The 12,455-nt window shown below is 43.3% G+C and overlaps 2 protein-coding genes across 9 annotated transcripts in view; one reads left to right on the top strand and one right to left on the bottom strand.

The window, feature by feature from the left end:
• The window catches only part of LOC125886558 (perforin-1-like), a 97,613-nt gene that overhangs the window by 51,605 nt on the left and 33,553 nt on the right, over positions 1–12,455 (bottom strand). The gene's annotated exons all lie outside the window — the stretch shown is intronic.
• LOC125886569 (uncharacterized) overlaps positions 10,794–12,455 on the top strand; it is a 54,884-nt gene continuing 53,222 nt past the window's right edge. For 6 of the 8 annotated variants that reach the window (XR_007449045.1, XR_007449046.1, XM_049572883.1 and 3 more), the window contains exon 1: positions 10,794–12,333. Coding sequence is in view for 6 of the 8 variants with exons in the window: in XM_049572883.1 (XP_049428840.1) it covers positions 11,041–12,333 (1,293 nt within the window). In the remaining 2 variants the exon portion in view is untranslated. The remainder of the gene's footprint in view (positions 12,334–12,455) is intronic. The other 2 variants (XM_049572881.1, XM_049572879.1) reach the window with 2 other exon arrangements.

The raw sequence follows: 12,455 nt of genomic DNA, 5'->3' as shown, positions 1-12,455 counted from the left end.
AACCCTATGGGCCCTAGGCCTTTTTTGGGGTATTTTTACTGCCTTTACTTTTAAGCTCATATCACAGTCATTATAAAGGCTACATACACATGCTATATCTTGTTTTTTTTTCAGGACAATGTGGGCTAACCAGATTTGCCATCATTTCATGTCCTTCTATGTGCCTGTATTTTATATAAATTTTTATATCAATTATCAATTATATCAATGAAAAAAACGAATCTGTGTGACTAAATTCTTACATTTTTACATGCATCTCAGCATAGCAAGTTGGAAGTTGACATATTCTGCCATATATGAAGAGGGGAGACTCTCTGGAATCTGGCAATATAAGAACCATGATGCTGGGACATTCTGTCACTTCACAGCTGTCCAAAACATGTGGTTTGTGCCAGGCAGACATGATTGCCAGTATTTTTTCATTATTGCAAGAAATTCCATTGACTCATTCACAAGACAAAAATGTGTTTTATCTGAAAGAAACATGCAATATTTACATCTAAGATCATAGAAAAATAGTCAACCAAGTGCAATGATGTCCTCCAAAATAATATTTGTTTTTCAGTTTCAGTTATATACTTCTTCTGGTCTACTTCTGGTCTTGTCGGAAAGCTATGATTCCGCTGTTTCACGTGATATGCGTGGCTTCTCGCTATGACGCACGGTCGCGGAGAAAATCAATAGAGAAGAACACGTGTGAATTTGGACGCACTATGCGTCGTTCGGGCCCATCGGGATAAAGAGCCTGTAACCGTAACAACTGTGTGGCACAAACTCAGTGCTTTGGTTATAAATAATGTCGGGCTCGGTTAGGCTTCGAACAGAAATATGCAGCCGTAACACACACACACACACGGAAAACCGGACATTATCAGTTTATAAAAAAAAAAACCCGGACGCCCCGGACAGGACGTGAAAATTGGACATGTCCGGGCAAAAGAGGATGTTTGGTCAGCCTAACGCCATTAACGTTACCTAACACAAAGAGAAATGTTAAGGGCTCGTTTCTCCTCTGACACGCCACATACCCTGCGTTCCGCCACGGCTCGGTTGTCCTGGTACTGGGCAGTCATGACACCAACCAAAGAGGAAATTACTGGACCTGGAGATGGTAAGCCATTATCTTGCGTTTGTCAGCTGCTCTCATGTTCCCTCCTTTTGTGAAGGTCTTGTTGCCGTCCTCTGCATACCAGGCATCATATGTCCTGCGGAGTATTCCCCCGACATTTGTTCGTAATATTTCAAAACGTCTATCTTTAAATGAACATTGAAGTTGCGTCTTGTCGCCATCTTATCTGTTTACAATCAGCTGAAAGTGCGCAACTGCGCATGTGCAGTCTCTTGTTTTTATGACGGTAGCGTCAGGAGCAGCCAAAGACCATCTGGTGTCAAAATAGTTATCTACCAGTGTTCATAAACAAAAGAATATTGGTCATGGTCAAAATGAAGATAAAGATAGATAATTATGTACAGGTAATGCGTTCAAGGTCTTCTGACTCTTTAAAAGTTGACATGGTGTCTCTAACTCAAAGTATGAGGGACAAGAAGAGGTTGAAAGACAATGAGTTTTGAAGATTTTCCAATTTACTTCCATTCACACTAATTAGACTGCCACCAGAATGCCACCTATTGGCCGATTTGCACCGAATTTTGCACAAACTCTCATCGGGCCATGGAACACAATCAGCAAAAGTATTGTGGTAATCGGACTGTATTTGGTCAAGATATGAAAGACTGTCTGTTTTGAAAACAATGTGCAGGAATTTGTTGTTTTATATTTTGGGCGTTGATAACTTTTGATAACTTTTTGTCAGAAGGGTCCACAGATGCTACATGCGAAGTTTGGTGCAAATCAGTCAAATCACCTAGGAGGAGTTCAAAAAGGTACGTTTTTCATTTGTCGCGTTTTAGCGAATGGAAAGTTACCGCGAAAGTGGGCGTGGCTTGCATCACACAATTTAGAGAACACGTAAATAGAAGGTGTAACAATGTGCGACATGTTATGTGGGAGTTATTAGCCAAAAATGCTTTTGCATTGAAAATAGCGCCACCTGCTGGTCATCTTTGGTCTGTGAGTTACAGGGGCCAGTCTATACCTCCCCTATCAATTTTATTTACATGAGTGTTATGGTGTTGGCACAGTGCCAAATATTAAATTAGACGGCCACCAGAGCGCCACCTAGTGGCGGATCAGTAAGCCCTTCGTCAGATATCCTCAGGAGGGCATTGACAATAATTATACCAAGTTTCGTGTTAATCCGCCCAACCAATGTTGAGATATAAATTACTTCAATTTAAACAGCGCCACCCTGTGGTCATCACCCAAAACTTTGCATAGAGCCTCAGGGGCTCATGGGGAAGTGGTAACTTGAGTTTCATGTCATTCGGACACACCAATGTGGAGATATGCAGCACTTCCTGTTTACAACGAAATCTGCAGAAAGTTGTTATTTAATAACTTGAGTATTGTTTGGAATATCGAAATTCTTTCAATAACTTTTTGTGAGGAGGGTCCACAGATGATGTGTGCAGAGTTTCATGCCAATCGGTGAAATTGCCTGGGAGGAGTACGAAAAAGTAGGTTTATGACATTTTGCGAATTTGAGGAAAAAATGGTAGGCGGAAATGGGCGTGGCCTATACCACAAGATTCAGCTCAATTCACTGAACGCCTGGATATAAGGTTTTTGAATGTGCGACAAAGTATATGGGAGTTATGACCCAAAACGCACTTTCCTTAATAATAGTGCCACCTAGTGGTGGAAATTCAGGACAACAATAGATTATAAAATTTTTTGCCAGGTGTGACTTATATTCCAAGTTTGGTGAGTTTTGGGATATGTTCAGGCAATGAAAAATGCGATCATATGGGCGGAAGAAAAAAAAATTAAAGCTGCAAGCAGCTGTGATCGGGCCCTCGCTCCCCCATGTAACTGCGGGGGCCTGAGGCATGTGGGGGCTGTGGCGCGAAGCAAGAAGGGAGAAAAAACCTGGCAGGAACGAAAAAACGCAATGTTTCGTTCATCCAAGTTTCAAGCAAATCGGACAATGTCAGTGTATAATAGGGCATTTCCTGTTTCCACAAGGGGGCAGCATGAGCATAACCAGATGTGGGCAGGTGCGTTCAGGGGTGGACCCTCATCACACATGTGAAATTTTGAGCAAATCGGACAATACATGAAGGATTTATATCAAGTTGATGTTCCGTGGTGAAGGATGAAAAGCCGCCACTGCCGTGGCCTGCAACATGACAGGACACGTGTGTCACTTTGGAGATTCATCAACTTGATCGTCATGTGGCCACAAAATGGAGTTGATCAGATCAGGAGCTTGAGGTTGGCGTTTGTCAGTGTAAAAAATGGCATTTCCTGTTTCTACAAGTGGGCGCCATGAGCAAGATTGCCTTCGAGCATATGGAGGCATTGAGGGCGGGGCTCTTATCGTGTACAGAAATTTTGAAGCAGTTTGGATGAATTATGTGGGAGAGAGAGCTGCTTGAATATGCATGGCGATGCATCAAAACTGGCAGCACCATAGCAGCCACGTCCTTTGACTTACAGACATGCAGAGCACAACTTTTGATCAGCATGGTGTCTGGATGATCTGTAAAAAATTTGAAGTTGATTGGATGAAATCCCTAGAACTAGTTCGTTAAAATACAACATGTGGAAATCATGTCAAAATGACAAGTCAAAATCAAAATGGCCGACTTCCTGTTTGGAGTAGACCATTGGTGCCAGAGACTCTTATGTGCGTCTGGACAACATACACATGTGTACCAATTTTCATGTTCCTACTCCAAAAAAAAACCCCTAAGGGTTTTTTTTTTTTTTTTAATTTCAAGGGGGCGCTATAGAGGCATTTTGTCCGCCTCATGGGTGACGCCCCTATCAGATGCAAGAGCTTGCCATTCTTGACCTGTGTGTCAATTTTCATGAGGATATGGGGATGGTGAAGCCATCAAAATGCCAAACGTATTTGGTGGCGAGGGAGGCACAATAGCGGCCACGCCCCTTGACATAGAGGAAATCTTTTAATAACTTTTGATCAGCATGGTGTCTGGATGATCTGTAAAAAATTTGAAGTTGATTGGATGAAATCCCTAGGACGAGTTTGTTAAAATACAACATGTGGAAATCACGCCAAAATTTTAGACAAAATCAAAGTGGCCGACTTCCTGTTTGGAGTAGAGCATTGGTGCCAGAGACTTTTATGTGCGTCTGGACAATATACACATGTGTACCAATTTTCATGTTCCTACTCCAAAAAAACCCTTATGGGGTTTTTGAAAATTTCAAGGGGGCGCTATAGAGGCATTTTGTCCCCCCCATGGGCGACGCCCCTATCAGATGCAAGAGCTCATCATTCTTGACCTGTGGATCAATTTTCATGAGGAGATGAAGTCACTGAAGCCATCAAAATGCCAAACATATTTAGTGGCGAGGGATCGATAGTCACCACGCCGCCACATGGACACCATTAGACGTAGCTTCACAGCATTCATAAGGTAGCTTCACCAATTTGTTCTGCATGCATTAGAAGTGGAATGAAGTTGTGGTATTAGTACATGTTAAAGTAAAAACTGGTCACTTCCTGTTACCACCGGGGGGTGCTATGAGTAAGGTGGGATATTAACATATCGGGGCGTTCGGGGCGGAGCCATCATCATGTCCAGCAAGTTTGAAGCTGCTGAGATCAAGTATGTGGGCAAGAGAGCCGTTCGAAATTCGATGGCAAGAAAACGAAAAGTCGCCAAAATTTGTCACACCCTAGCGGCCACGTCCCTTGACATAGAGAAAAGCTTTTAATAACTTTTGATCAGCATGTTCTCAGGATGATCTGTACCAACTTTGAAGTCGATAGGACGAAATCCCTAGGAGGAGTTCATTCAAATGTAAGTTGTGGAAATCGCCGTAATGAAAAAATTCAAAACAAAATGGCTGACTTCCTGTTGGGATTTCACCATGACGTTAAGAGACTTTTTTGTGCGTCTCGGTATGATACATGTGTGTACCAAATTTCGTTTGCCTACGACAAACTAACCCCAATGGGGAGGGTATTTTGAAAATTTGTAGGGGGCGCTATTTCGGCATTTCGCGCCGACCATGTGCAACCTCCCAAAAATATCGAATTTCGGATGTGGCCGGACGAATGTGGAAAGTTAGAAGCATTTCAAAATTGGGACACGAAATGTCGCAAGAATAATAATAATAATAATAAACAGCACGATTTCAATAGGGTCCTTGGACGACTTCGTCGTCGCTCGGGCCCTAATAATAAACAGCGCGATTACAATGGGGTCCTACGGACGACTTCGTCGTCGCTCGGGCCCTAAATAAATAAATAATCGGGAGAAAAACAATAGGGACCTCGCAGGTCTCCTGCTCGGGCCCTAATAATAAACAGCGCGATTACAATAGGGTCCTACGGATGACTTCGTCGTTGCTCGGGCCCTAATAAACAGTGTGATTTCAATAGGGTCCTCCGCAGACGACTTTGTCGTCGCTCGGGCCCTAATAATAATAATAAACAGCGCAATTACAATAGGGTCCTCACGGACGACTTCGTCGTCGCTCGGGCCCTAAAAATCCTTGCATTTCAATAGGGTCCTCGCACCGCTAGGTGCTCAAGCCCTAATAATAATAATAATAAACAGCGTGATTACAATAGGGTCCTCACAGACGACTTTGTCGTCGCTCGGGCCCTAATTAGTGTTTTCTCTACACTGTTTGGCATGGTGCAGACAGGCCACACTGCCAGCGCCTGCCATGTTTGCTCACCGAATTTCTGATCAAGGCATTCAGCATGATTTTACCAGCCAAATTATCGTAGATGTCTCCTCTTCTCCAAAACAAATAGACCCGGTGATTTTAACTGGTAAAAACACTGAATAAAGTAGTTTCACAATACCCTTCAGTGTTTCTCTGATGCTGTTTAGCATGTTGGAGATGGAATGCTAGCCCAGCACTTGCTAATGTGTGCTCATCTTTTTTCTATTTTTTCTATTTAAATTCCAAATGTTCAAGTAGTGGTGCAGATTACCATAACAATTGTGCATTTTGTGATAAAAGCGTCAAATTTGGTACACTTATAGCCAAAGACGTGTAGAAAAAAAATAGATGTGGAGCCACCCTGAATTTTCAATATGGCGGCCAAATTTCATATTAACCCTAGATATTATGTGATAGAAGAATCACATTTGGTACAGTTATAGCCAAAGACATGTAGAAAAAAATTACATATGGATTCATCATGGATTTTTAATATGGTGGCCATTTTTCAAGATGGCCGCCATTGACAACTGTTTTAGATCAATTTTCGTATTAACGATGGATATTATGTGATATTGAGGATATAAGTTGAATTTATCTGCCATACATAGCACTTGGGAACTATCATTTGGATAAAACATTCTTCAAGATGGCAGCCAACTCCCGCAAAATGATAGTTGCAATACAGCTGCATAGACTCTTCTGATTTGGATGATCTTTGTGTCAATTCATATATTTTTTATGAATCTGAATTCAAATTCCTACCTGAACTTCAGAATTGTTCAGAATCTGCAATTCAAGACTCAAAATATGTGATAACAATAACTGTCTAAGTAGGTCCAGTGCGGGAAAGTCTATTCAGCACACCCCTTCGCAGTAACAGAGAGCTGTGCACTCTAAGGCAGCTTTTTTGCACTTGCACTTCCTAACACAACACTTCTTACATTGGCAGGAGACAAGTTCATAGCTGGCCTGGCCTGCATCTGGTAGGCATGTCCATGTCACCATGTACATGGTGAAGGTAGTTCTGGTGTGGACACCAGCATCTGGGCCCACACATGCCCTCCTTGGTAAACTGCTCTCTTCACATGCTCCTCTAGGGCAGCCTTTGTCGGAGGGATCGACAGCACATTGTGCCTCTTCACAAATAACTTCCTCCTCGCAGTGTCTATTTTTGTGCATGGGCTGGTTCGGTCATAGAGCAGTATAACAAACCTCTCAATCGTAGCCATTACCTCCTTTGGTATGTCATCTGGGGCAGAGGATAGCTTTAACAGGGCATGTGTAAGCTCTGGAAAGACAGTCCATACAGCCCAGGCAGTATTCTTCCCATGGCCAGCAAAGCTTGATACAGTGTCACAGCCCATCAATGCATGAAACACTGGAAGTGCACGTGCCATCTCAGGCCCCAGCCCTGCTGCAATTTCATGGGCTGCAAAGTATCGAAAAGCCTTTCCAGTTCCAATGCCAACCAAAGCTTGTCTTCTGGCTGGTGACTCTGAGCAACTGCCACAGCCAGCACCACAACATCAGGATCAACAGTTTGTATCGTTATTTTCCGATGGCCATTTCTTGCTACATGGGCCACATGTAATAATATGCGACTATCAGCCTCCTCGTGTGTACATGGAGCAATTGAGGGCAGATCTTGTAGTGGTGGCTTGCTGAGGACTTCTACACTATTTGTGACAACAAGCTATTTATTGTCCTGCACAAACTTCTCAAGCAGAGCATCTGAGAGTAAGGTGAACAACTCAGTCTTATTGCTATCAACTCTGAGAAAGCTTTGCCAGTTCCTGGGAATGGGTGTAGAGCCTACCACATGTCTCTGCATGCCTTCCCCACGCTTTGCTCTTGTGGCAGCTTTCAAGGACTCAGACAAGTAGCGGTCCCACACCAGATTAAGCCTGGACACATGTCCAGGCACATCCTGTCAATTCAGATGCAGCTATTTAACTACATCTTAATGTGCATATCAGCTAGATGTGGGGCTAACATTAGATATCATTTAGGAAACTAAACTACACTACCACTAAACCATCACTGAGTAAATCATTATTGAGCAGAGTGTATTTAGCTGCCACTGAACCCCATGCTGAGTTTCACAGCAGTGGTGTCACCAGTGTGCCCTGGTTGTGCTGTGACGTCCACTCTATTCTAGGCAATTTTATTTCATAAAAATGTGAATGGACACTACACTACACACTGTACCCTAACCCTAACTGAGATATCCAAAACAGATAAATCTATGCAACTGTATTGCTAGTCTAATTCTCATAGGCTACCAGTCATCGCCGCCATCTTGAAAAAATGTATTGTTATCATATATTTTGAGTCTTGAATTGCAGTTTCTGAGCAACTCTGAAGTTAATAATTTGTATCCAGAATCATAACAAATATATATGACATATTCATATATCAATTCATGAATTGGCTGCCATCTTGAAAAATGTACTATCTGAAAGATAGTTCCCAAGTGCTATGTGTGGTAGATAGATAGATTCAACATATATTCTCAATATCACATATCCATCGTTAATATGAAAATTGATCTAAAAAAAGTTGTTGAAAATTCATGATGGCTCCACATCTTATTTTTTTCTACATGTCTTTGGTTATAACTGTACCAGATGTGATGCTTCTAACACATAATATCTAGGGTTAATATGAAGTTTGATCTAAAAATAGTTGTCAATGGCGGCCATGTTGAAAATTGGCCGCCATATTGAAAATTCATGATAGCTCCACATCTAATTTTTTTCTACATGACGTTGGCTATAACTGTACCAAATTTGATGATTCTATCACATAATATTCATAGTTATTATGGAATTTGATCTAAAAACAGTTGTGGCCGGAATCCATTTTGGAAAATGGCTACCATGGCTGCCATATTGAAAATCCATGATGGCTCCACATCTAATTCTTTTATATATGTCTTTGGCTATACGTGTACCAAATTTGATGCTTTTATCACAAAATGCGCAATTGTTATGGAATGTCTAGTTAAGCTGCACCACTAAAGAGGTTTTTTACTAGGAGCTGTATTATCCAGGGTCTCTTCCTCTAAAAAACGAGTAATTTAAACCGGTAAAAACTCTGAACAAAGCAGTTTGACTTGAAAATAAATAAATAAATAAAATAAAAAAATCTTTGTTTTTCCGTTGCTGCTCGTCGCAGAGGGGCTTCTAACTAAGTTGGCAAAGGAAAAAACCCGAATTGCCCGATTTAGAGCCAGTGTTTGGTTTGTCTGTTCTAGGTAACCGTAGAAACATGTCACTGCAACATGGTGGACCCTGTGGAACCCTATGTAAATGTAAACAGCTCATTTTAAGGTAATGAAAAATGACAATTCTTATTTTTAGCTGATTATACACAAAAGAAAACATATTTATTATATCATATTCCATATCTAACAATATCCCTCTAAATCCTAAACACTGGACCTTTAAGGCTGAACTAATTAAACAAACTTTATACACTGTTGGGTAGTTTTATCTGTAAAATGCTGGTCATTTGTTTTGTATTTAAATCCTTATCTGCAAAGTCACCTATAAGTTGGTAAATAAAGTGGATTAAATGTACAATATATCCCTCTGAAATGTAGTGAAGTTGAAGTAGCATATAATGAAACACTCAAGTACAAGCTCATAATTGAACTTCAATACAGTACTTCTTTCTTTCACATTTGTTTTTATTGAATTTTCCTTGGATGCATGTATATATCAACCATCAAGGCACACAGGGTTTATATCCAATATATCCATAAAATAGGCAAGTGCAAAAGAAATCATAATACCAACATTATATAGAATCAGAATAAATAAAAACAATGCAAGTAGAATATAATATGGAAAATAACCGTACAAGAGAAAAACAGAGAATAAAAATTGAAATGAAACCAAAAAAGAGAAAAGAAAAGAAAAGAAAAGAAACAAAAAAAAGGGACAATTAGACACACAAACAACAGACAGGACAGAACAACATGGGGGGGGGGGGGGGGGGGCCAGTTGCACGTCGATTCGTCTTCAACCAAAGAAGATGAAGTTATAGTGGGTCAGCTGGAAGTTTATCACTCTAATTGTAGCCCATCTAATTGGTTTACAACTACAATAAAATCATCCCATGTCTTATGGAAGTTCTGAAGAGCACCATTAACCGTACACCTGATTTTTTTCTGACTTGAGATTACACATGATACTCTTGATGAGATGTGTGTGGGTGGGTGGCGCAGCATTCTTCCAATTCAGTAATATTAACCATCGTGCTAGTGAGGAGGAGAACGCCAAAGCCTTGTGTTGACAAGTGGTTGTAGAAATGTTTTCTGAGGTTACACCAAAATAGCAGTAAGGGTCAATACAGTACTTCTGTAAATATATTATTTTTTTCATCATGTAGTTTGTACTAATACTATGTTAGGTAGAACAAATCTGGACAACACTTGGAGTTGTGTTTCCTCTAGGATTTTTTTCAGCAGCTGGGGTGACAGGGGGAGGGGGGGTGCCCGAATACTAATGCCGTTTTTTAGTTTTTTCATTAGTTTTTGCACATGAACCCCCTCCAGATTAGTGTTGTCACGGTGCCAAAATTGGGACCCACGGTATGATACCAGTGAAAGTATCACGGTTCTGAGTAGTATCAGGATACCACAGCGAAAATGAGGCAGATGTGCCTTTTGTCATTTATAAAAAGATAAATCACTTTTCTATGATACATCAATGATATTTCAGTGGAATAAATTACTTTTTGACTTATTCATACTTCAAAAACAGCATGAATAAGTGATTAACATAGGGGGGATCAAAATAAAATAAATAAATGAAATAAGAATCAACCAGCCACCCTCCTCCTCTGACAAGTAAAGAACAGTCCCTTCATAAGTAAAGAATAGTCCCTAAAGTTTCTCCTCTGATACACCACATACTGTGTGCCGCTATGGCTCAGCTGTTCAGGTACTTTTGGGCAGTCATGACAACAAGTTATTCACCTGGAGCCGGACTTCTCCATCGCAGGTAAGCCTTTATCATGCGCCGCCGTATTTGACAGGAATACGTCCTGTCTGTGTCTGTGACCCCCGTTCAACCCACAACCGGCTGGATTCGCCGTTTCGTTTCTGCTGCTGGTTGAAATCTGTACTCACACAGCGTGCTGAATGGTTTATTTTGCCCGCACAAAACTATTTTTTGTTGCAAATGCGAGTGCGGTGACGGACGGAGTAAAATATCGCCACATTGACAAATCTCCTCACCATGTCTGGATAGCAGACAAGCATGATGAAAAGCAAGATGGCCGCCGAGCACACACAGAGGGTGGCAGGTACTGCGTTTGTGCTAAAAGCGTCAACTCCGTCTTATAGTTGGATACCGAGTGTAATCTTTGCAATATGCTTGTGTTTACTATCAACACGGCAGCGACTATCAACCCACAATAACAAAGACAAGGACAATGTGTTCTCACTGGCACCTGGAAGTCAGTATTTACTGTACTCGGTAATCCTACATGACGGACGAGCCAGGACACCCTCCACCTCCACGAAAAAGGATACAACAACCCCAGCAAATACGATACGAAGGCTGCTCTTCCTGACAATCATGGCACTTCTAGCTGGCGATGTGGAGGTAAATCCTGGCCCACAAGCGCTAGGCCTGACACAGCGGCTAGAGGCTAACAATAGCCTGCTACATCCAGCCACCAGCAGCACGACAGCCGCCTATTCAGCAGAGTTAACAACTAGCAGGACTCGCGAACTGCTGGCTCTGCTTCACCTACCCCCTCCGATGTTTCGGTGCTATCTCCCTGCTGTTACTGCCGCAGTCCGCCGTGCTGCTCACAGACCTGACGAAGGCGTCCACCATCCCGACATCAACGCCTCAGCAGCGGCTAACCCAGCGGGGCCGCGCCGAGGGCAGACGGCCCAGCAGCTGGGAGCTGACGGCGGCATCCACCATCCCGACACCAACGCCTCAGCAGCGGCTAATCCAGCGGGGCCGCGCCGAGGGCAGACGGCCCAGCAGCTGGGAGCTGACGGCGGCATCCACCATCCCGACACCAACGCCTCAGCAGCGGCTAACCCAGCGGGGCCGCGCCGAGGGCAGACGGCCCAGCAGCTGGGAGCTGACGGCGTCATCCACCATCCCGACACCAACGCCTCAGCAGCGGCTAATCCAGCGGGGCCGCGCCGAGGGCAGACGGCCCAGCAGCTGGGAGCTGACGGCGGCATCCACCATCCCGACACCAACGCCTCAGCAGCGGCTAACCCAGCGGGGCCGCGCCGAGGGCAGACGGCCCAGCAGCTGGGAACTGACGGCGGCATCCACCATCCCGACACCAACGCCTCAGCAGCGGCTAACCCAGCGGGGCCGCGCCGAGGGCAGACGGCCCAGCAGCTGGGAACTGACGGCGGCATCCACCATCCCGACACCAACGACTCAGCAGCGGCCCAGCAGCTGGGAGCTGACGGAGGCGCCCACCATCCTCACACCGTCACCTCAGCTGCGGCTCGCCTGTTACATCCGAGCACTGTCAGCGCAGCAGCTCACCCAACAGCCCAGCAGCTCAACAAGGTAAAACCCAGAAACACTATCTACAAAAAGCATCGAGCTACAAAACTCTTTCAGACACTCAAGCAGGCAAAAACTGTATGAGACCCACGATGTAAAGTGAAAGGACTGTTTTGTGGCCATCT

This window comes from Epinephelus fuscoguttatus, linkage group LG3 (genome assembly GCF_011397635.1).
Source record: "Epinephelus fuscoguttatus linkage group LG3, E.fuscoguttatus.final_Chr_v1".
NCBI classification, from domain to species: domain Eukaryota; kingdom Metazoa; phylum Chordata; class Actinopteri; order Perciformes; family Serranidae; genus Epinephelus; species Epinephelus fuscoguttatus.
Note: the sequence above shows the minus strand (reverse complement) of the source record. Positions and strands in the feature narration are given on the sequence as shown.